The sequence below is a fragment of the Mugil cephalus genome, chromosome 1 (genome assembly GCF_022458985.1).
Source record: "Mugil cephalus isolate CIBA_MC_2020 chromosome 1, CIBA_Mcephalus_1.1, whole genome shotgun sequence".
NCBI classification, from domain to species: Eukaryota; Metazoa; Chordata; class Actinopteri; order Mugiliformes; family Mugilidae; genus Mugil; species Mugil cephalus.
In genome coordinates, this window is record NC_061770.1 from 23,661,392 (window position 1) to 23,686,123 (window position 24,732).

The 24,732-nt window shown below is 40.3% G+C and overlaps 1 protein-coding gene across 2 annotated transcripts in view; it reads right to left on the bottom strand.

Annotated features, from left to right (window-relative positions):
• LOC125018927 (collagen alpha-1(XIV) chain) overlaps nt 1-24,732 on the bottom strand; it is a 47,120-nt gene that overhangs the window by 17,142 nt on the left and 5,246 nt on the right. For both annotated transcript variants that reach the window (XM_047603389.1, XM_047603381.1), the window contains exons 3-16: nt 22,523-22,627; nt 15,683-15,826; nt 12,668-12,847; nt 11,699-11,896; nt 11,089-11,256; nt 10,386-10,505; nt 9,402-9,566; nt 8,077-8,235; nt 7,800-7,972; nt 7,578-7,707; nt 5,177-5,322; nt 4,971-5,100; nt 1,924-2,063; nt 264-390 (exon numbers count right to left, since the gene is read on the bottom strand). In XM_047603389.1, coding sequence (XP_047459345.1) covers nt 264-390; nt 1,924-2,063; nt 4,971-5,100; nt 5,177-5,322; nt 7,578-7,707; nt 7,800-7,972; nt 8,077-8,235; nt 9,402-9,566; nt 10,386-10,505; nt 11,089-11,256; nt 11,699-11,896; nt 12,668-12,847; nt 15,683-15,826; nt 22,523-22,627 — 2,085 coding nt within the window. The remainder of the gene's footprint in view (nt 1-263; nt 391-1,923; nt 2,064-4,970; nt 5,101-5,176; nt 5,323-7,577; nt 7,708-7,799; nt 7,973-8,076; nt 8,236-9,401; nt 9,567-10,385; nt 10,506-11,088; nt 11,257-11,698; nt 11,897-12,667; nt 12,848-15,682; nt 15,827-22,522; nt 22,628-24,732) is intronic.

Consider the following 24,732-nt stretch of genomic DNA (forward strand, 5'->3'; position numbering starts at 1 on the left):
AACAAATGAAACTGAAGAAAACGAATCATTAGTTCATATCTGTGAGTTTGAAAAGTATGAAAAACCTGTTTCCAGTATCTGCTTTGACCTCCTTATGCAGCATTAACGTCAACTAAATGTTTCTGGTAACTGCTGACCAGTGGTCTACAGCAGCTTGGAGGAATTTTAGTAAAAATAAAAACACTTTTAGCTGTTAGCTGTTAATTTCAACCTCTGTATGATGACTTTGAGCTTAAAACACTCTGGATGTGAGTGTGTCTTACGTGTGGTGACGTTACTGGTGAGTGCTGCAGACAGGCCTTGTGGGTAGAGAGACTGGACAGACACCAGGTACCTGGACAGAGAGGACAGGTTCTGCACCAGCACTGAGTTCAGGCCGGTTACCTCCACCTGGAAAGACAGACCGACAGGAATGTGGCTGGAGTTCCTCGAAGCATAGAAGGCAACACTGTGATTAGAGTGTAGTGAGTCTGAAATGATTGTACGGGAAGGAAGCTTTCTGTTTATAGGCCCATTAAGGCATTTTAATATGTGAACATGAAAACGACGAGGGTTTAAATCATAGGTCTTCATCAGGGAGTCTGCAGGTTGCAAAATCTTTGGTTGATTAGACATTTTTTATATATATATTTTTTCATTTTCCCCAACTAAACTTAAATGTCTTTAAATACACATTAACACATTTTAGTGAAGGGATAAATGGAGGGAGAAGACGTCATCTTTCAGTCAGCACTTCACTCATTTAGCGAGACCTGTCAGTCTAAGCTTCCTGTGCACAGTAGGCCCCGCCCCTATCGCTGCTGAGCCAATCACAAGGCAGCATATTACACACTCAGTCAGTCAGGTATGTTTATGCTGCATGACTGACTGTTACATGTGTTTGAAATAAAAAAAATATATATATTTGAACCTGTGCATCATTTGAATAGCTCAATATTGAATGCACACTGATAATAATAATAATGTATATTTATAAATAGCACCAGGCTGAGTTTAATACAGAACATGTATATGTATATATTCATCTCTCCATCAGTTTGGGGTCGTTGGCCTGAAAAACCTATAAAAAAGTGAGATTTGTACACCGATCAGCCATAACATTATGACCACTGACAGAAGAAGTAAATAAATATCAACCGTCTTGACACAACACAGTGTTCTGCTGGGAAACTTTTGGACCTGGCATCCATTTATGTGTGTGTTACTCTGAACTATCATTGCATTATTCATCAACTATATGCACAAAAAGAGTTGTTCCTGGAGGAATGCTCTGCAGAGACTGCGGCGCTTCCTTTCCTCGCTGGGTGAAATCAAGGATGCAGAGTGTCTACTTTAGCTTTCTGACTGATTTAACTGAGAAAATTAACCACCTGAAACCTACAACAGCCACAAGACAAAGATAAAAACATGTCTGATATAATCAGTGCATCAACAAAAGGCTTCAGCGTCCCCCCTCTGTCTCAGAGACACTGACTGCATCCTGGTGCACCTACAAGGTTACAACTAGAGAGAAATGCGTGCACATCAACATTTTGTCCTTTTCATTTTGTTAAAGTACCCCTCAGAAGAAAGAAGATTGGAGCAAAAACCTTGTGTTCATACTCAAAACAATGAGCCCCTGCAGCTTAGAGTGTTTACAACAGACAGTTACCCTCTAATCAAACACTTGTTCTGATTAATAACAAAACCAAACGCTGCCTCTCAACACAACGTGGGGTGAATGTGCAACCATGCACTCAGTGATTTGACAACGCTAAACTGCACAATGTTGACTGAAATTGCTCCTTAATCATAAAACACCCGCAAAACCCACATTTATGTATTTTAAACTTGTTCCTGAGATGGTTATGGAGTCTGATACAGTCGCTCTTAACTGAGAGGCTTTGGTTTTCTGATGTGAAGTCAGGGTGTTGGGTCCGATACCTTCTTGACGTCACTGCCGTGGTTGGTGCTGTAGATGATCCTGTGGCCGGGAACGTCCACGGCGCCGGGCGCCCAGCTCACCCTCAGCATGCTGTGGGTGACCATCGGGAACTGAATACTCAGTGGCGGTGGGAGAGGGACTGCAGGGGGAGGAGGGGGAGGAGGGGGAGGAAGAGGGGGAGGAAGAACATGAACAGGTACTGAAGTACTCAATTCATTTTTATTTAAATCGTGTTAAAGACGGGACAAATTGTCTCAAGATGAGAGGCGTTTGATGTTTTGAGTTTCCTGTTTTATTTTGGTAAGTCCCTTGGTTTCCTGTTTTATTTTGGCAAGTCCCTTGGTTTCCTGTTTTGTGTTACTCCCCTTGTTGTCTCCTTGTGTGCTCCGCCCTCATTACTAGGATCATTACTAGGGTCACTACACTAGTATCACCGATCAACCTCATTGCCTTTGGCGGCTGAGTGCTGTACCAGTTCATACCAAATACCAGTAATTTTTTTTTTACATTATGATATGAATTTTTAATATATCGTGTATTTGATTACACAGCGTTCGTAACGCTGCACCACAAGACAGTTTCAGTCCGGACCATTTTCGACGTAGCGCTTCTAAACACACATGGTGCGACTGTGTCACTGTGAGATGTGGTGAAGATGGAAAGGTCCCAGAAAATTAAGCGTCAGAACGAGACGATTGTGCCAAAACAAAAAAAAGGTTCCTGTCCCCCTGCTACAGCTGTCCCCTTAAAATGTCCCCGATTTTATCTTTTTATGAATGAGAAAAAAAAAGGTTGCATGCAGACTACAGTTATTACGGTAGCTTGTCACACTGCTATTAATGTAACAGACAAATCAGTTTAAATATGAACAAATATGTCCAAATAAATTAAACCGTAATTGTCCACGTTTCTTCATTTCATCTTGATAACATTTAATTCTTTTTAAATGTAAATGTCCCCAGATTTCCACATCAGTGCTAACACGGAGCCATGAAAACCTGTTTTACTACTAGTGAGAGATCATTCTACAATATTCACTCATCCTTAGTCAATCTACTGCAGTAATTCTTCTCGCAACCAGTAGAAAATGTTGTCAACACGTGATTATGCATGAAACAAAAATACTGTGATACCGTCAGAATTTTGTAAAAATACTCTGATATAGATTTTTGGTCGGCCCTAATCTCCACCTCCTTCACACTGAATCTAGAGCCTGGGTAGAGACAGAAAAAAAGAAGAAGGAAGCAGCAGGAGGAACAAAATGATACAAACATCTGTCCTACACGTTTAATTATATAGTAGAATTAGAGCAAACAGATGCTCAGTGCATCATGGGAAGTCCCCCTGCAGACTGGACCTAGAGCAGCAAAACTATGGGGCTAAAGCTTCATCAGGAACGTTTTCAGCTTAAAAGTAGAGTCGGTGTAAAGCTCCGTTTAATGAGGAAGAAACTTGAGCCACTCATATGGTAACAACAAGATGGGTGGCAAACGACACACACACGCCTCTGTTTCCTCTATATAATCTCCTTTGTATGACAAATGAAATTAGAGTATATGTGCTCAGAGCCCTAATTTCTCCCAGTGTGAGGCACTGATGTGTGAACGCATCTGTGACTGTAAAGTGCTTTGAGTAACAATAGGTAGAAAATCACTATATAAAAACAAGACCGTTTAACATAGAAGCAAAACCATAGTTCAAGGTTAGCTGAGCCAGTTTTACACGTAACCTTAGAAGTAGAGACGAACGGAAAGAAAAAACTCAATTTAAATGAGAAGAACCCAGTTAGAAGATCTGATTGACAAGACAAGATGACACATGCGCCTTCATATAGTCATATTTGGCAAAGGTGTGTATTTTTAAGCACGTTTTTTAATGTTTCAGACTCAAATCCCATAATGCTCCATTTTTACACTAAATTGTTACGTTGTTACCATTAAAGGACAAAAGTGTCGTCTTCAAAAATGCCCTAAAAAATAGAATGCGTTGATACATTTTACTACTTTTTTACATAAATCTTTTAATCCCCTTCAGTACTAATCACAAATACCAAAAATTTGATTAATTTCTGACTTTTAACCCTTTATGTGCCAGTGTTTGTAATGTGATGTCATGATGTTTAAAAAAAAACACACAAAAATTTAAATATTTTCATTAATCTAAATGCAAAGTGTATTTTTCTTGGGGGGATTATTAGAGCCTTGGACATGTCAATGATTAGTAGCACTTTGCATTCATATTATTGAAAATATATTTATTATATATATATATTTTTTTAAATCGATGCCATCACAAACACTGGAATATAAAGGGTTAAAAGTCAGAAATTAATCATATTTTTAGTATTTGTGATCAGTACTGAAGTGGATTAAAAGATTTATGTAAAAAAGTAGAAAAATATTAATATAACCTTTATTTAGAGTGTTTTTGAAAAGGACACTTTTGTCCCTCAACGGTAGCAACATAATAATTTTTGTAAATAATAATAAAAACAAAAACCTAAATCAGCGTTGCTATTAATCATTGACATGTCCAAGGCTGTAATAAATCAACTTTTAGATCAGTATGTTTAGATTATTGAAAATAGAGAACACTTTTGTCCCTTAATAGAAACAACGTAACAATTTTAAAATCAGGTATGAGGGTTAATTTGTGTGATAAAAGAAGGTAGACGTCACATAAGCTAAGTCGGGCTAAGAAACTGCAGCACATTCTTTTCTTGCTGGTTGAAATCAAGTCTTTTATGGAAACACGGGAGGAGAAAACCACCTTATTATCTGATGCAGAGTGACTCAATTGCTTTTCTGACTCATATAACTGAGAAAATAAGTGTAATTTCATCTCGTTTGGTCTGAGTTCTTTCTAAAACTGTTATTTTCACTGATAAATTGCCTTCTTCCATGTAATTTTGTCACTTTTTCACCAGATTAGACCCTCCAGCAGGTCAGGCCGCTTTTAGCCCGCGGGCCGTATGTTTGACACCTGTTTTTTCCTGATTATAACAGAATGCTACAGATAATGAATGAAAACATGGAAACCATCTTACATGTGGTGGCGACCGCAGTAACGGGGTCACTGGGCTCCTCGTCATAGAGGGCGTACAGCGTGATGGAGTAGTCCGTCGCCGGTAGTAACCCCGCCAGCTCCACCACCGTCTGATCTGCACCGAACTTCTCCTGCAGAGACGCAGACACAAAGTGTTGCAGCTTCATTTCATCCTCATATTCTTGACGCAGAGACTCAGAGACTCACCTCCTTGGCGTCGTCAGGTTCTCCGTGGCTCAGCGCCGAGTACAGGATCATGTACTGCGTCGCACCGGGTGCTGCGCCCCAACTCACCCGCAGGGAGCTGAACGAGGAAGGAGTCACCTTTAAGTCGTCAGGCATCGCCAGGGACACTGAGGGACAGGGACACAGAGACAGCAGCTCTAATTTTCTATTTAATGTGACTCAGGAGTTATTTTCTGTTCACAGACTAGTTGTCGGTTTGTGGCATGACGCTTTAACCCTTTACAGCAGCAGGTTATAGCATTTTTTTTATAGACCAAAGACCTCAAACTGATGGAGATAAATTTATAAATATACATTATTATCATTTTGTATTTAATATTAAGATATTCAAATAATACACAGGTTCAAATATTCATATAAATATCTGTGTGTGTATATATATGTATATATATCCAAAGCCATCAGAGTCAGTGTGTAATATGGGGCCTCGTGATTGGCTCAGCAGCGATAGGGGCGGGGCTTACTGTGCACAGGAGGCTTAGATTGACAGGTATACAGTGGGGGAAATAAGTATTTGATCCCCTGCTGAATTTGTAAGTTTGCCCACTTCCATAGAAATGATCAGACTCTGGTTTTTATGGTTGTTTACTGGTTATGGGTATAGACAGAATATCAATCGAAAATGCATAAAAAACACACAATCTAAAAGTTATAAATTGTTATGTATTTTATTAAGGGAAATAAGTATTTGATCCCCAACAATTCACTTAGAATTCAGGCTCCTATAGATTGGCTGGTGCGCATGTGGCACGGAGCTGTGCTCAGTCAACTAATTACCAATACTCCTGATCTTAACTCGTCATGTATATAAAGCACACCTGCTCTAAGAATCAGTTTCTTACATTCCAACTTCTACAGCACCATGGGCAAGACCAAAGAGCTGTCAAAAGATGTCAGGGACAAGATTGTAGACCTGCACAAGGCTGGTATAGGTTACAAAACCATCAGCAAAAGGCTTGGTGAGAAGGTGACAACTATTGGTGCCATTATTCGCAAGTGGAAGACCCATAAAAGGACCATCAACTGTCCTCGGTCTGGAGCTCCCCGCAAAATCTCGCCTCATGGAGTGAGGATGATGATGAGAAAGGTGAGGGAGCAGCCTAAAACAACACGGCAGGAGCTCGTTAATGATCTGGAAGCAGTTGGGACCTCCGTCACCAAGAAAACAGTTGGCAACACACTGCGCCGTTATGGATTGAACTCTTGCAGTGCCCGCAAGGTCCCCCTGCTCAAGAAGGCACATGTACAGGCCCGCCTTAAGTTTGCCAGTGAACATCTAAATGACTCAGAGAAGGCTTGGGAGAAAGTGCTGTGGTCTGACGAAACCAAAGTTGAGCTATTTGGCATTAACTCGACCCGCCGTGTTTGGAGGATGAAAAAACGTGAGTATGACCCAAAGAACACCATACCCACGGTTAAGCATGGAGGTGGAAACATCATGTTTTGGGGCTGTTTTTCAGCAAAGGGTACAGGGCAACTTCACTGCATTATGGGGCCAATGAATGCAGCCATGTACTGTAACATCTTGGACAAAAACCTTCTTTCCTCAGCAAGAACACTGAAGATGCCTCGTGGGTGGGTTTTCCAACATGACAATGACCCAAAACATACTGCCAGGACAACAAAGGAGTGGCTCAAGAAGAAGCATATTAAGGTCATGGAGTGGCCTAGTCAGTCTCCAGACCTTAACCCGATCGAAAACCTGTGGAGGGAGCTGAAGCTCCGAGTTTCCAAGAGGCAGCCAAGAAACTTGAAGGATTTAGAGACTGTCTGTAAAGATGAATGGGCCAAAATCCCTCCTGCGCTGTGTGCAAACCTGGTGACCAACTACAAGAAACGTCTCATCGCTGTGCTTGCCAACAAAGGTTTCTCTACAAAGTACTGACTTGTGTTGTGCTTGGGGATCAAATACTTATTTCCCTTAATAAAATACATAACAATTTATAACTTTTAGATTGTGTGTTTTTTATGCATTTTCGACTGATATTCTGTCTATACCCATAACCAGTAAACAACCATAAAAACCAGAGTCTGATCATTTCTATGAAAGTGGGCAAACTTACAAATTCAGCAGGGGATCAAATACTTATTTCCCCCACTGTATGTATATATGTGGCGCTGAGACAGCTCCTGTATCAATGTATGTAAGATAACTGCCTCCATTTATCCCTTTACTTAAATATGTTGGATTCGTGTTAATGTGTTTTTAAAGAAATTTGAATTTGTGGGGGACAATTTAAAAAAAAATATGCAAAAAAATGTCTAATCAACCAAAGATTTTGCGAGGTGCTGCAGTACTTCCATGGAGCCTCTAGGGGTCGCCTAGGGGCAGCTCAGTATTTAGCAGCAATGTCGGCCTTACGAGTGGTGACCGTCCCTCTTAGCGCCAGGCCGACGTTGTCTTCGTACACGGGGAAGATGGACACGTGGTACAACGTCTGAGAGGAGAGGCCTTCCAGCAGCACCGTGGACTCAGAGCCAGGCAGCACCACCTGGAAACACAGCATCAGTCAGATAAAAAACCTCCAGGACATTTTAGATTTATTTCCACAACACTTTTATATATAGTAACTGCATATCTGACCTCCTGTGGGCTCTGACCCTCAGCGCTGTGGTAAACCACTCTGTACTGCTGGACCGGCTTGGTGGGATTGATCCAGTGAAGCTTCACGTCTCTGGACCCGAGATCAGAAAACCGGAGGTCGGTGGGACTCGGGTATGAGAGGGCAGGGTCGGCTGTGGGCCCGGCCTCAAAACCTGGAGACACAGCAGCAGCATGTCAGACCTCAACAGCTCCAGAGGCATAAATTAAAACCCCTTTAATCCACCTCGGTTAAACGGTTAATGTGGAGTTTATTTACGCTTGGTGACGCCGCGGTCCTCTATCCTCCCACACAGGATGTGCACCAGGCGCGCCACCAGTTTGCTGAGCAGCGGGAAGTCGTTGACGTTGTAGACGTTCAGATCCACCGGTTCAGACGCCACCTGCCTCAGCTCAGCTTCATCTGCATTCTTCACGCCTGGAGAACAAAATCCATGCAGCGTTAACGGCGCTAGATTAAAACTTTATTTGGTCATCGACAAATAGACTGAAGCTCAAAACTGATAACGTTGAAACAAATGAACAATATTAAATCTAAAATATTCAAAACCAGAGAACTGAAAAAATCTACTTTACTGTTAATTTATTCTGCAAACATCGATCTGATAAAAGAAGGCCATAAGAATTGTAAATCATTCAAAATACCGTGACTCAACAAACCAGTTTTTATTAAGGCGAGACACTACAGGTGAATAGGGTAAACAGATATCACCATGAAACGTCTCTAGCTGATTAGTTACATAAATACAATATTTTTTTGTATTACAAGTTTTCTGTGAATTTATATTTAAATATGCAAATATAGAGTTATCTTCTTAAACATGCACTAATTTCGATTAACAGAAATCTGAATAATGGCTAAAGTGAGGTTCAAAATTCTTATTTCATTTTTGTTAACATATTAGATTTGCAGGTATTTATATATATCTGTTTTTATCACTCCATAAATCACAAAATACTGTCTACAGTCCAAAAAAATCTATTTTTGCCATATTTTTAGGAGTAAAATGTTCTATAAATCAGGCTCTGAATGATACATGACCCCCCCCCCCTCAGTAAATACCTGCAGAATGTGGTTAGTTTGGTTTGTGTAAGAGCTACTGAAGTGGAGATTTCTGGCTCAGAGTAGCAGAAAAACGACCTTTATATTTTTACATCGTAAACATGACTTTCTCTTTCAACTTCGACATTGTATCAGAAGAACAAGTATCGCGATATATTGCAATATCGAACCACTCTTATAATATTCCCTGCTGCATTCAGACAACGTTCTCAACCAGAGTAAACCGATATGAACTTAGGGGGAACTAAGATGTTTAAAATTATAAGGACTTGTTTTTGAAGTAGGTGTATCACAGTTAAAGGAGTAAATTCAAGTACATCTGTCTCTAAATTCAAAAATATGTTTAAACTGAATGCAATTAATACATATAAATCGCTTTTATAGACTATAATTGTAAAAAAATCTATATATCTGCATTAAATGACAAGCTTCATGGTCAGAGATGAACTGTCCCAGAGTTTGGGATCTACAGCTGCATGGACGTGAAAACTGAAAAACTTCTCAACAGTTTCCAGTCTCACCCACAGCGATGATTTCCACGCCCGCGCTCTTCAGACGGTTTGCCGCAGCGATGGCGTCGTCCTGAGATTTCCCGTCGGTCAACAAGACCAAGAAAAACGGCGCCTCAGACCTGGCTCCTGCCTCGGCCCTCATGTTCTCCTCCATGACGTGGAGCAGTGCTTGACCTGAGAGACGGACGCACAATTACACACACACACACACACATATATATTTTTGTTTATATATATATTTGTTCCTGTTCCTGATTTCTTATTTTGTTGCATGTTTATCACACCTAAATGTTTCAGGTCATCAAAGAAATTCAAATATACAGAGAAAGATGAAGAAAGTACTTGACATCTATGAGTCTGGAAAAGGTTATAAAGTCATTTCTAAAGCTTTGGGACTCCAGTTAATCACAGCGAGAGTCATTATCCACAAATGGTGAAAACATGGAACAGTGGTGAAACCTTCCAAACAAACTTACCCCGAGGAGTCACAACAGACACAACACACAACAACATCCAAGGAAATGCACGAACTCACGTGGTGCAGGTTTGTTTCCCTTAATAATAACAACCTCCATTTAAAAAAAACTGCATTTTGTGTTTACATGTGTTACCTTTGACTTATAATTAAATTAGTTTGATGATCTGAAACATTTAGGTGTGATAAACGTGCATTTTCACACCACTGACTATGATGAACATACGATATAGGTGCAGTATCAAAAAGTTTATCTGGTGTATTAAAAGAAAACAAGCTGGAACAAGAACAACTGGACTTGTAGAGTTTTTTAAAGATGTTTCATCCAAGTTGCTTCTTTAATTCTAAGAGACCAGCAGGAAGTTTGAACATCTGTTGGTTTTCTCTCGTTATTAGTCTTTTAATGACGACACTCAAACTAAAGGTAATTATCTTGATGCTTGGATGAAACGTCTTCAAGAAACTTTACAGGTCCAGTTGCTCTTTTTTTTTTTTTTGCTTTTTTTGCATGTGTTTACCTGTAAACGTGTTCCCTCCCTTGTATCTGAAATTCCTCACTGCCTCCAACAGCTGCTCTTTGGTCGTGAAGTTGTTGAGGTGCCACTCTGTGCGGGGGTCTCCACTGTACTGAGTCAGACCTGGGTCAGAAAATGGTCGCGTTAAATGAGATTATGTCATCTGGGGTAAATAAACGTTAGGAAAGATAAAATAACTCTTCATAAATTTTGTTGCTACGACAGATCTAATTAAAACGACAGTACCTGGAAATTCTGAAATCCTCATTTGTCGCAGGTTTTGGGGTAATATTTCAGACTAGGTGCACACTTTTACACTGGGTTATTGTTGTGTAACGAGGTAATTATGCTATTAAAAGTGTTGCTCTTTTTAACATCTGAGCTCTTCAGTTCACAACTAAGTTCATATCGACAGAAGTGATGTGCAGTTTGATACCGAAATATCGATACTTCTGATACCAGATCTTTATGCTCTAAAGTTGATACTCAAATCAAAATATCGATACTTTCGATACCACAGTCATTAGAGGTAATGTGGGAACGGAATCATTTATTTTAATGGTCTTATTATTTTACTTATTCCTTTTTTAGTGTTTCAAACAACATTTTCATATATTTTGTCCCTTATGAGGAAGACGTAATATCCCCGGTACAGTCTGCATCTATGTGATGTTCAGTATAAACATAAACACAATCTGATCCTCACCGATTTGAATGTGGTTTGGCCCAATGTGGAAGGGCATCACCAGCCCCTCCAAGAAATCTCTGACCCGTCTAAAGTTGGTGCGTCCAATGCTCCAGGAGCCGTCCACCAGCAGCATGATATCGGCCGCTGCGTTGCTCTCGCACTGGAATGGTTTCCTTGGAGACGCACCTTAATAGAAGGACAGAAGAAGTGATCAAAGAACACTCAAGCTGTTCTTCATCAACTGGGCGCAGAGGCTACAAACGAAAGGAAACAGGTGCATTAGCGTTAAAACGTAGTAAAATGCATGTACCGACACGGTGCATACGTGAAGTTTCCATGGACTTGAATATCTTTTTCCCTGGGTTATTATGAGGAAGAGAGAGGACACATGTACCCTGCAGGCCGAACGGAACGGTCTGTCATTATCCTCAACCCGTCCCTCCCTGGTGTAAACACTGTGATCACGTTTCAAACCAACACTTATTGCACTGAAGCCTCATATTCATTAACTCACAAGAAGCAGAGAGCGGAGGACGGTGGTGGTGACCAGACGTACTTTAAGCTTAAGCTCCACCGCTTATCAGTGTTTTGTTTTCATGAATATGTAACAGTGGTGAGCAGCAGTTACCCGTAACCGGCTGCGTAGTGAAGGGTGTCTTCCGGGGTTTCTCCTCGGCCGGTTTACCCTGCGTCGTTCCCTGCTCCTCTTTATCCTCCACCTTAGAGCGATCGCGCTCTTTTTCTTTCTTTCTCTTCCTCTTCTCTTTGGTGGTTTTCTCTGGAGCTTCGCCAGGAGGCTGGGGGGGAATTTCTGTAGCTGGGGGCTCTGGAGGGGAGAGGGTAGCATCAAGGGATTTAGGTAAGATATGGAAAGATTGTTTAAAGGGTAAGGGAGGGAAAACAGATGGTTTATCTTTGTTTCCTTCATCCTTATCTTCTTGTCCTCGCTTTTATTTCCAGCTTGCTGTGATGTCTTTATTGTTTGCATCAAAGCTCTTTGATCATAACAATATGAGCATGTTAATCTAAGAAAAGGCATCTCTGGGTACAGTAAAGTCTTTGTGCTGACTACATCGCTGTGTGGAAATGACTCGTAGCATCACGTACAGTAAGTCCTGAAAGTCGACAAACAGCACCCTGTAAAACAAACTAAAAAGAAATGCTAAATGTTTCCGGTAACTGCTGATCAGTCGTCATACAGCAGCTTGGAGGAGTATGAGCTCAAAAAGGATCAACATCTGGAACAGATGGACTATTTTGGCCTTAAATTTACTTGCAATCTTTAAAAGCGCATTAACTTTTGCAACACACACACACTAAATTTCAGAAAAACTTTTAGAACAGCACCAGTATCCTCTGGTATAGTTGGTCAGGGCTTCGTCCTACAGCAAAACTTTAGTCCAACATTACAAATCTTGGTGGGTGTCCTAACAACCGTTAAACTGTCACCAAACTGTATTTTAAGCATCATCCTAGTCACTGTTGTCTCACTACTAAATCTACAACATGCCCTCAAGCTATAAAGACACAGAATCCTCTAAAAACACTTTTGTAGAGGACTGCAGATGTAGCGTCATTATCTACTGGCATGCACTACCTGTGGGAGTGGCAGCTGCGGCCGTGGTGGTTGTCGACTCTGGATACAGAACCGTGGGCGCGCCCAGCAGGGTCTCCGCTGCATCGTCCAGGTCTCCTGACCCCGAGCCGCCCGGCAACAGCTTCTTCCTCTGCTCTCGACTGCCGCTGCGGATCATCTCCTCCTCCCTCAGAGCCTCCACTGAAAAGCGAGATTAATTTATGCGTCAGTAATATTATAATCTTCTCAGTAAAAGGAACCGATGACATTTCCATTACTGTCTATTGTATAAATACTGCACTAATATATTAAGTGAGCACTGATGACAGGTAAGGATAGTTGCATAAAAACAACTGCTGTTCTAGTTAAAAGTGTTGGAATGTGTTTTTAAAATGAATGCAATTCTGCTTGAACGTAGGGCTGGGTGTTACACCGGTTCATACCGAATATCATTCTTACGTTATGATATGCATTTTAACTTTATATTTTCAATGCAGCACTTCTAAACACGCAACTAATCAGCAATGAAGTGCAAAAAACTGCAGTTTATCGAGTGGCCACTAGAGGCTCCAAAAGGGATTTTTGTTCCAGTAGTTTATTCCACTATTCATGACAACTGTACGAGAGTGAACTTCTTTCTAACTCATTTGTTTATTTTTTTATTGAGGTTTAAAATTCTGGCTAATTAAGGCCGTTCTCGCTGTGAGTCACTGGCAGTAGCCTGAGTGTGGGCGGAGTTAATCCCATCCAACATGGCAACCACAGGCTCCGCCCACTTTAGGCTTCATTTTCAAGGTTTAGAATCCAATGGGTGACGTCACGATGGGTGAAGATGGAAAGGTCTGAAAAATGAAGCAGCAGAACGTGAAGACCATGAAGACACAAACTCGTTCTAAAAAATGTGTGGTGTCGGTTGTGTGTTTTTTTTTGTTTGGGGTGACCAGACGTCCCCGATTTCTGGTCTGCACGCAGACTACAGTTATTACGGTAGCTGGTCGTGCTGCTATTGACAAAGCAGTTTAAATATGTTTAAATATGAATAAAAATGTCAAAATAAATGAAGCTGTAATTATCCCTGTTTCTTCATTTCATCTTAATTCTTTCTTCTCTTCTCCGAGCTGTAAATGTCCCCAGATTTCATTTCAAAACGTGTTGAGAATATGTAATTATGCATGAAACACAAATAAAAATTACCATGATACACATTTTTGATCACACCGCCCAGCTCTATTTGAATGCTTAAGAAATATCAGCATAACTTGACATATACGTGTGCATCACCGGATCCCGTTAGCAAATCCATATCTTAAGAGACAAGGTCAATTCAAACAAATTGAGCGTGACATTTCCTGAGGAGTAAGAATTGCCCCGACGTAGCAGTCATGGCTTGAGATAAGTACAGGGCCCTGGGGGGGTTGAGACAAATGGGAAAGACGAAGACACACCAGGAAGGAATTCCCAGACTGCAATCATTCCAGCATGACAGCCGGTGTCAAGGTGTTTTTCTTTTTTTCTTTTTTTTTTGTCTCTGACCTGTCTGCACACGCTCGGCTCGACACAGTAACCTACTACCACCAGTGCCGTTTGCAAGCAACCACAGGTTCTGTCCGCACGTTATACAATTCTATACAATCCACTTTGAGCCCCAGGAGAGAATCAGTCACAGTGCAAACAACAAGATGTCACAAGTGAAAGGAGGGAGGGGGTTCAACAGCGTCTGTGCTGCAGGGAAACAGACTGAAAGGATGCACAATGTGTTTATTATGCAGAGGATGCACGAATCCTCCCAACACACATCATTAAAATGTCCTCATCCTGCACAGCATGTTAACATTTAGCACCAGATTATGTGTCATTATTACGTGTTTTGCTTTGGATCTTGGCACAAGTGTTGACTGAAATGTAGTCACATATCCCATTACTTCCAATATCGCACATATTACATTATGTTCGTTGTGGAGCCTCACAGGAAGGAGAGACCATCTAATGTTGGGGAAAAAAATGTCCTCATCCTCCTTTTAAGACCCGCAATTTGAGGCAGCTCCTTTCCTCTCTGCACGCTGCTCGCCCTTAAACACAGTCGCACAGTGTGGGTGTAATTTTACTGCTACTCCGCGTAAGTACACGAGGTAACACAACCCACTTTCAGCCTGTAATCTGTTTGCGGTGTGTGTGCATCTGCTTCAGAGGTGATTCTGCACTCGCAAAGTGTTAAGAATGTCAAAAATGCACCACTTCCTCCTGCGAGTGTCATCTCCTCCTTTTTCTGATCATCTCAACATGCCCGTGGATTTTTATGTTCTCACTGCTGTTGACCCTCGCTCATATATAAGTACATTATATCACCAACACACAGCTGCCAAGGCTACTGCACTCCTCAGGATTTTCTACATTTCTGCACAAAAATGACTCAAAACATCAACAGACAGAAATATTATCCTCGTGCATTTGTTTATTCAGGAGAATGAATCATTTATACGTATCTGCGAGTTGCACAAGTAAATGAACCATTGTTTTCAGTATCTGCTGTGACCTGCAACCCTTTTGCAACTTCTTCGCCTGCTTGCAGGATCTGCTGATGTTTTGATTTAATTTAAGCAGAAATAAAAAAAAAAAAAAAAGACCTTTAAGCTGCACTAGAGCTACATGTGTGTTACATGCAGCGCTTCAGGTGGCGCACCTGAACTATTATTGCATGCTTCTAGCAATGTCAATAAAATTAATCTTAATCGTTCCACACCCACATACCATTTTCTTTTTTTTTCAGAGCTTCATGTTTCTTCCTTCAAGCTCTGGGTTATTTTTCAGGTACAATTCTATAGACTACAGTTCAATAAGATAACTTACTTTTCCATAAAAACATTTTAAAGTATTATTGTTTTATACTTGTTTTTATTTTATCTTGCAAGCTGTGTTTTAACTATGCACTGAAAAGTGCTTGACAAAAACTTGATTTGTGTCCTTTTCACATTTTAATTAGTAACACTTAGTTGTGACGTGTTGTGTTCTCCCATCCACCACTCTTGTGTTTCTTACTGGTGAATCTCCTCTTTGCCAGAAGTTTCTCTGTCGTCCCATTGAGCACAAGGACCTGGAGGGTATATTCCTGACTGGAGTCCAGTCCCGCCACAGTGGCCCGTCCCCGCGTGGTCGTCAACATCAGCTCTGGCTGCGGCACGTCTGCAAAAGACAAGCGTCCGCGGTGAGTATGGACTGCGTTGGCGTGAAAATAATCGCGTTTCCTCTGTTAAATTTTACACTGATCTGAACGATAATAATCTGGAGGTGGAGACACATTTGAACTTGTTCCTTTAGTAGCATGAACACATTAAAGACCACTTAACTCACCTGTAAGCACTGTTTTATCGTCATTTATTTATCAAATAAACAAATAAATACACAACCGTTATTGTAAAGCATCACCTGAAAAGGATCTGGTAAGAATCTGGTCTATAACAGCCTAAGTTTTTGATGAGCAACGTCCACAGATGTTCCTGTTTCAGCTCCATTTATATTTATATCTACATGCCTTGATTCTGTCTCTATGGTTCTGTCCTCACTTCACAGACAAACCCTGGAAATTTTAGATCAGAAACCACAAACATGGTACGACTGCAAAATTATTCAAAAGTATTATCTGTTGAGTTTCTACAGTTTTATAAACTTCCCCCTTTTCAATGTTGTTTTGAATGGCGTTTTAAAGAAGTGATGTCTCTGTTCCTCAAAAAGACAGAAAATAGTCACTAAGCAGAACTGTAAAATACCAAAAAGCAGAACAACATTTGAGCAACCATCCTTTACCACCAGAAATTATATCCAACACAGAGCTGGAGAAACTTAGTGAGCGAGTTAAACTTTGGTTTAAGCAGCAGCAGAGATGTGAACATTAATATTTTTACTTCATCATTAGCTGGTTGAAGGAAGCGTATTGCATACACTTGAAAAAAATAAATAAATACAAATATTTTTTCTAAGTAATTAATTTTTTGTTTTATTTTTGGGGGGGCTAGTTATTTCTGTTTTCTGAGCAATATATTTCTTTGGTTTGTTTTTAGGAATAATTTCTAGTAATTAATTAATTTATTTCTGGTTTGTTTGTTTGAGTGAATTTTCGGCAGATTTTTTCCCCTGAACTATCGAGATACTTCAAACTCCCCACAAGAACCTCCTGATCCCCTGATTGTCTCATGACTCAACACGTAGCCAGCTGGAATGCATTTTAAATGCATCATACACGGTATGTGGTAAGATGACACATTTGAAATGCATTAAAAAAAATGACCACAAAAAAATTGAGGAAGTATTAGAAAAAAAATATCAGAAAAACAAACCAAAGAAAAAAGTTATTTCTTTGAAAAACAGAAACCAAAGAAATATATTACTCAAAACAGAAATAATTAGCCAGAAAAGTAAAATAATAACAATTTTTTTTTAAAAAAACTGTTTTTTTTTTCAAGTGAATGTACGCTTCTGTACCAACAGATGTTTTAACCTGTTTTAATGCAAATCTCATCAAAGTGTTTTTAATCTTTGTTTTGTGTCACGTGTGTAAATAGCTTTTCTGTACTGTTGTAATTGTCTTGTTGTATTCAAAAGCTTGGCCACAGATGAAAATTGCAAATTATCAGAAGCCAGAAGTCTTACATACATTACATTTTCCCAGTTGTCTGCGGCATTGTCATATATATTGTCTCTGTTAAATAAACAATGAATAAATAAATAAACTCCACCAACAGCATTATAGACCTGAAGCAGCTACTTGGATAAAACATCTTCTTGTCGACCTTGTTGGACAAACATCCTTAACAACTCCTCTCATCCCCCGTACAAGACTGTTGGGAAATCAGATAGCTCCTTCAGGCAGAGATTACTGTACCCAAGGCGGAAGAAGGAATGTGTCAGACTCTTCAACATCAGCAATTGTTCCTCCACAACCGAAGGACACAGTCATTATATGTTTATACCTATTTACCATTTTTATACTTCCTTCTGTGTAATTCTGTTTCTCAAGTACAATACCCATATTCCAGGTACTTTCACATTGCTCAATTTCCTTCAAGAACTATTCTCCATAAACTCCATCTGCCCAAGGACAGCCAGGTAGAAACACATAGAGTACAAACTTCTGTAGCCAATGAGGATACGGGACCGAACCATGACCCAAAAACGACCTTGGTGCGAGAGATGGCTAGGCCTATAGCAGCATAACTACGGGATGGTTGAGTCCAGCCTTAACTATAAGCTTTATCAAAAAGGAAAGTCTTAAGCCTGACCTTAAAGGTAGAGACGGTGTCTGCCTCTCGAACCCAAACTGGGAGCTGAGCATGACAGTGTACCAACAATGAGGTCTTTCAGATATGATGGAGCTAGGCCTTTAAGGGCCTTGTATGCAATGAGCAGGATTTTAAATTTAATTCTAGATTTTATAGGGAGCTAATGAAGAAAAGCTAAAAATCTCTCGCGCTAACTCCTGTCAGTGCTCTTGCTGCAACATTTTGAATCAATTGGAGGCTTTTTAAAGAGCTATTTGGAGCCAGACAGTGGTGAGTTACAATAATTCAGCCTGGAAGACACAAATGCATGAATTAGTTTATGTGAGAACAAATATAACACCAAGGTTTTCCACAGTAGTACTTGAGCCCAAGGTAATCAAATTCACCATTCAAAGAAACCAGTTGATTAGATGATGAACCTCTGACATGTTTAGGGCCAAATACAATGATTTCTGTCTTGTCTGAGTTTAAGAGTGTCTCAGGCATGCTTGGAGTTTAAACTAGCTGATTAGTTAACATCGGGTTTTATGGGTATAAATATAACTGGATGTCATCTGCGTAGCAGTGTAAGTTTTTGTCGCGCTTCCTAATAATATTACAGAAGCACTGTACTGGATTATTATTATTCATGACATTCATGAATGTGTCACATCCTGGCTCAAAGGAAGGAATGTCTGTGGAAAGGTTCTCAGTCATCCAGGTCAAGGTTTATATACAAAAGGGTTTAAAAAGCCAAATGGATTTGCAGAGTTTTGAGAAGACGTTTCGCTACTCTTCCAAGAAGCTTCTTCAGTTCTAAGAGACTGGTGGGCAATTAGTGGCACCAGTTTCTGCTTATTAGAGAAACAAGTCAAGCAAGTTTCTGATACCCCTTTCACATCAATCCAGTTGCTTTTTATTAAAAAAAAACCTTTTGGACCACACATGAATCTTGTGAATGCTAGAAAGGAGAACCACACAAGGTCAAACTGCAAAGTTCAATCAAACCAAAGTTCAACTAGACCAAACCAAACCAGGAGGTGTTGACCTGGCCTCCAAACTTACTAGATCCAAAACTGATCAAGTATCTGTGGGATGATCTACAGAGGACCCTCCCCTCAACCCCCCCACTAATAACATTCAACACCCTCAGAAGGTCCATGTCCATTCTCTGATGGACCACAGCTGTTTTGGAGGCACAAGGGAGACCTACACAATATTACGAAGGTGGTCATAATGTTATGCCTGGTTAATGTATGTTACTTGTAGTTTTGACTTATGGCTGCAACATTTTAATTATCTCATCTTATCTCCTGTGACACAACAATTTTAATTAAATGAACCCAACCAAACGAGACAGCCGGTGGGTTTGATCCTTTGATGTGTGGGCGACAGTGTAAATCACACCTACTAGATTACACCCACTGTTCAAGTACAGCAAAATGAACCCTTGATCAAAAACCTCAACAACTTTTCCCTTGCTACAATCGCTGCGCTGCCTCCTAATCCGCTCCTCAAACTGCAGATGTATGTTGCAGCCGTGTGCAATTATTTCTCCCGCATTTACCTTCCCTTGATCTCGTCAAAGCCACCGTTTCATCCTCTTATTGCCACCCCTTGCCAAACACTACACCTTAAGGCACGGCTATTCTTGCATTCAACTGGATTCTTTCTGCTAAAAGCCCCCCTCCCTTGTCTCTCCATTAGACCTGTCTGGGCTTAGCTTCACAGTGTGGAATGGGAGATAAGAGAGAGACGGAGGGTGGGGATGTGAAAGATACTGAACATTCTCACTGTATGTATACACAGTTTCACAAGCTAGAGCAGGGCAATCAAAGTAAAGTGTATGGGCAATCTACACCGATCAGGCATAAGATTATGACCACCTTCCTAATATTGTGTAGGGGTGCTACATGCCTGAGTAACATCCACATGAATTCCAGGTCCAAAAGTTTCCAAACAGAACATTGTGTTATCACAAGGTGGTCGATGTTTATTTACTTCTCCAGTCATAATGTTGTGGCTGATCTGTGTAGATGTACATAAATGGATATGAAAAAATGTAATTGTCACTAGATGGTTCAATGTTATTCACTTCTCCTATCGGTGGTCATAATGTTGTGGCTGATCGGTGTACGTCCATTATTTCCAAACGAAACAGTCCTTGTCATTTTACTTTTACATGTATCTGCTGCACATACTACTTCAAAGACATCAGTTTTACTTTAATAAGTTAGAAACCTACGTTTGATGGAAACTTGCAGTCATTGTATATTTGATTCCACCTTTTTGAGGAAATGAAATAACACCTCTAACTTTCAAACAATCACGGGGAGAAGTGACATCGTATTAGTCATTCACTGTTGTTCACTTACTGCTTTCAGTGGTTTGTATTAAGACTTTCATGCTGCTCTTTCTCATTTTATTTTTCACACGTCCCTAAAAATCCGAAGCACCAAAGGTCTCTGACGTTGCTTCACAGTGAGTCTATAAATATACAGTAGCTATACAGTGTCACTTAAAAAGTTTCTACCTCCTTCAGATCTTTCTACATTTCTGCCCAAAAATGACTCAAAACTTAAAAAGAGCACCAAGAGAAACCAATCCAATGAAATAAACTGAAATATTATACATTGGTATTTGTTTATTTCAGAAAATTGATAATTTGCTTATATCTTTTTTGTTTGTTTCTGGTATCTGCTGTGAGCACCTTGTAACTAAATGTTTCTGGTAAGTGCTGATCAGTGGCGGTTCCAAAATCTTGTTTTTCTTAAACTGTTTTTTTCGTTTGTAGAACCACTTGTTGATCACTTCAGATGAACTAACTATCTAACTGCGGGCCCGTCCGGGACGTGAACCCAGGACCTCTCGCACCCTAAGTGAGAATCATACCCCTAGACCAACGAGCCACGCATAAGATGGTTCTCGAAGTTCTTCCAGTTTCTGGTCTTTCTATGACTTCCGAATTGAAATACAACATCTACAGACCTTTACCTGCTAAATGAACAACATCCAATGTTTTTTTTATGCATAAAAATGACTCAAAACATCAACATGCAAAGGTATTTGTCTTCCTTGAGTAGCAATAACACCAACTACATGTTTCTGGTAACAGCTGCTCAGTGTCTACGGCAGCTTGGAGGAATTTTAGCCTCACAACAGAACCACTTCTGTTCTCAGATGTTGGTGGGTTTCCTCCAAAGAACTGATGCTTCAGGTCGTTCCACAACATTTCTACTGAAATAAGATTGTCCCATAAATCTTCTGGCTCGTCCACATGATGTTGATCAAACTGCGGATGAGCAGAAATGTTCTTTTTGGAAAGAGATCAGGGTCTTTGTCCATCACACCATGTTTGTTCAGTGGATTCACGAACATGAACATCAGAGAGGCCTTTAACTGCTTAGAAGTTCCCCTGGGTTCCTTTGACACCTCTCAGACTATTATGGAGTGATCTTTGTTGGTGGACCACTCCTGTGGACGCAAACATGCATCTTAAAACCCTTTAGAAATGGTTTTGTAACATTTTCCAGCCTGATGAGCAACAACAATTGCTCTTTTTCTGAGCTTCTCAGAAAGTTTCTTACGATCAGACAGTGACAAAACCCCCTGCATTTTAAACAAAACAAGGAACTGAATGACACCTGAGTCTCATCACACTGACTGGAAACATTTATAAAACAGATGGACTCTAATTTGACCTTGAAATTAACTTGTTATCCTTGTGGTGCATTTATTTTTGCAATTAACAGATATGTAATACTGGTAATGCCATTGGTTTGTCTGAGTTCTCCTTGTCTGCTTTCAAGACTTGTGTGAAAATCTGTGATGTTTTGAGTTATTTTTGAGCAAAACTGTAGAAAATTCTGAGGAATGCAAAGACTTTTAAGCAGTGTTGTACTTCTAAATATTTAAAAGTTCACATCGCAAAAGCACTTTCCATTTTATTGCTACTCCAATGATGCACAGCTTTTGTGGCCACAAACATCAACGAGCAGTCTGCTGTGTTGGCTTTTCTTAGCTATTTCTGAGGTTGTCCTACTGATAAGACATTAAAAGCACCACACTTTTCACCAAACTGGATTTTAATGATCATACTTGTCTTTGTTGTCTAAACCAGTAATTCTGCAACAAACCCACAAACAATAAACTCAGCCTAGAACAGTGTCCAGCGTCACGGAGCAAAATAAAACAGCCACGTAGGAAATATTAAGTGTGCTGGCTTTTTATTTTAATTCTACCAACGCTAATGAGTTCTCATTCAGCAACAAAGCGTTAGTGACGACATGACGATGTTTACATGTCAGATAAAGTATGACGTCAGCATGCTTTAAACCAGAAATTTTAGCAGTGGAAACATTTGAGAATAGCTAATTTATGATAGAAAGATTGGCCAAGTGAGTGTAATGGAATTAAAGCTTGGGAAAATCTAATATTAACCAGCAATAAAATGAATTTGCCACTTTTATGTGGTTGCTCTTGGTGATGCACTGCTTTGATTAAATACTATAGTAACAATATTTAAAAACTGGAAAAATGTATGTGTTCCCGTTTCAGATTTTACTTTTATCCTTTTTGGTTTTATGGGTTTAATTCCATCCACCCTGAGTCCTGAAGGTCTCACCTGAGTTTGATCTCACTCGGACCTTGTAGCCCTGAACCGGCCCATCAGCCTCCTTCCATTTCATCTGCAGTCTGTCTTCAGACAGGACCGTGAGCTTCAGACGACCTTAATGGGGAGAAAGAAGAAGAAAAAAATAATACATCATTCTTAAAATGTTCAAATGATCGGAATCAGAATCGGATTTGTTGGCCAAATCTGTCTGTACATACAAGGAAAATAACTCTACCCCACTAGAATAATTAGACTTATTCTACAATCCAGTACAGTGAACACAACCCTTTAACATTCTGCTGGGTCGTAGATGAGAGAGCAGTAGCTTTTTGAACCAATCTGCACACGAGTTGTGTTTGAGTAAATGCTGCATGAAATTTCATTGCTAAAACCAACCAGGGGCGTCACTAGGTTTTAAGGACGGGGGAGGCTTAGCCCCCAGGAGATGCACAGAATGTAAGTGAATGTAGCACGAAAACAGGAACTTTCACAAACAGCTAACAAAGACTGAGAATTTATTCATTAATATTATATTATTCAGTCTGTTTTTAAACACACTGCAACAATAAACACAGGTTCCAACAGTAACGATTAATAACTGATCAACGTAGAGGCTAATGCCACGACTTTCACTCACAACACAATAATTGTCTTGCTTCCAAATATTCTGAAATTGCGCAGTTTAGATATGTGATTAAAATAGTTGCAATTTCAAGCCCTGAAAAAAATTAATTATGTGAATTGAATTAAATACAGAGTGCAAGCAAGGTTGCAGGGAAAATGTGGACTGGATTTTTGGACACTCTATATAAACAAGTGGAATGGATTGGATAAGGACGCATGAAGGGGCTTAAGTGAAGGGAAACAGACGAATTTATCATAATATTTAAGTCGTCATATGTAATTATTTGATTCTGGGCGCTTTACGTTTGAATTTGTTGGCACTTTTTGAAAAAAAAATGAATACATTTTTTAATTTTTTTTTTTTTTTTTTAAACTGTGTAGCAACTTTGAAGAGTGATTCTGACTTTTGTCATAGAAACGTGAGACCAAGACGATGCATGAGCTCCAAAATGTTCATGAACCGCATTCAATTCATTGTCCTAAATAGGCTTTTTTGCAAAAAGGCTGGAATGACAAGAGGATATACAGTTGTGCGACTCGGTGCGAGACAACGGCAGAACATGACAGCTGCAGGATTTTCAAAGATCAAAGACATTGAAAAGGCTTCATTCCTTCTCCTCTCCGAGGCGGGTCCGACCCTTCGCACTTCCTACTCTGCAACTCAAATCCGTCTCTTGTTTCGACTTCATCTACATAATTTCCAGCAGGAGATTCCCAACAAGCGACGTCTTTCATGTTCCCACCGCCCCCACCCTCCACCCTCCATCCGTCCATCTCTCCAGCTGCCCGTCAAAGCGTCCCCTGTCCTCTTGACTGGTATAGAAACAGGAACAGGACGCCGGTCGGGGAGCGCGGGGTCCGAGGTCATGTCAGAGGAACATCGCTGAGTTACAGTGTGACAGGGTTTTTTTTTTCTTTTTTTTTATGTGCTGTGCAGGGGGGTAATAGATGGAGAAGAAAACGGGGGTCGAGGGGGGAAACGGAAGCAAAGAAGACAGAGGAGTGTTGAAGAGAACAGCATGAATCACTTCTATGGGTATATGACCCTCAGCACTCAACAGATCCTTTACTGGCTAGCATGCATGTAGGTCGGTATGTGTCTATATGTGTTGGGCCTCTGGAGGGTCCGACGGGGATTTAGAGAGACAGGGTCAAGGTCCAACAGCCCCACGAACAACAACAACTTTACCAGGCTGGCACACAAGCAGATAAATACAGTGTCTGTATTGTACTCGGAGAAACGTGGGCGAGGAGCAGCTGCCTGAAATTGTCATTTTTTAAATTTTTTTTAGTCATGCATTGAAATAATAAGCCCCTCCGGGTCTCGCTCATTATATCGTTTATTAAACACAGACTAAAGAAACCATTAAATTAAAGCAGACAGCACGCACAATACCCCAAATATATGATATGATATTAATAAATAGGACCAAATCTGCTGTGAAAGATGTTCTTTATTTACCTTTATTAAAGGCAATGTTTCTGACACTGCTTCAAACGGCTTCAGCGGTGAAACGACGGCTTTCGTAGCTCCATTTGTAATCAGTTAATCAATGCGTGTGCTTTTGGTGCTTTTTCACGGCTCGTTCCAAAAT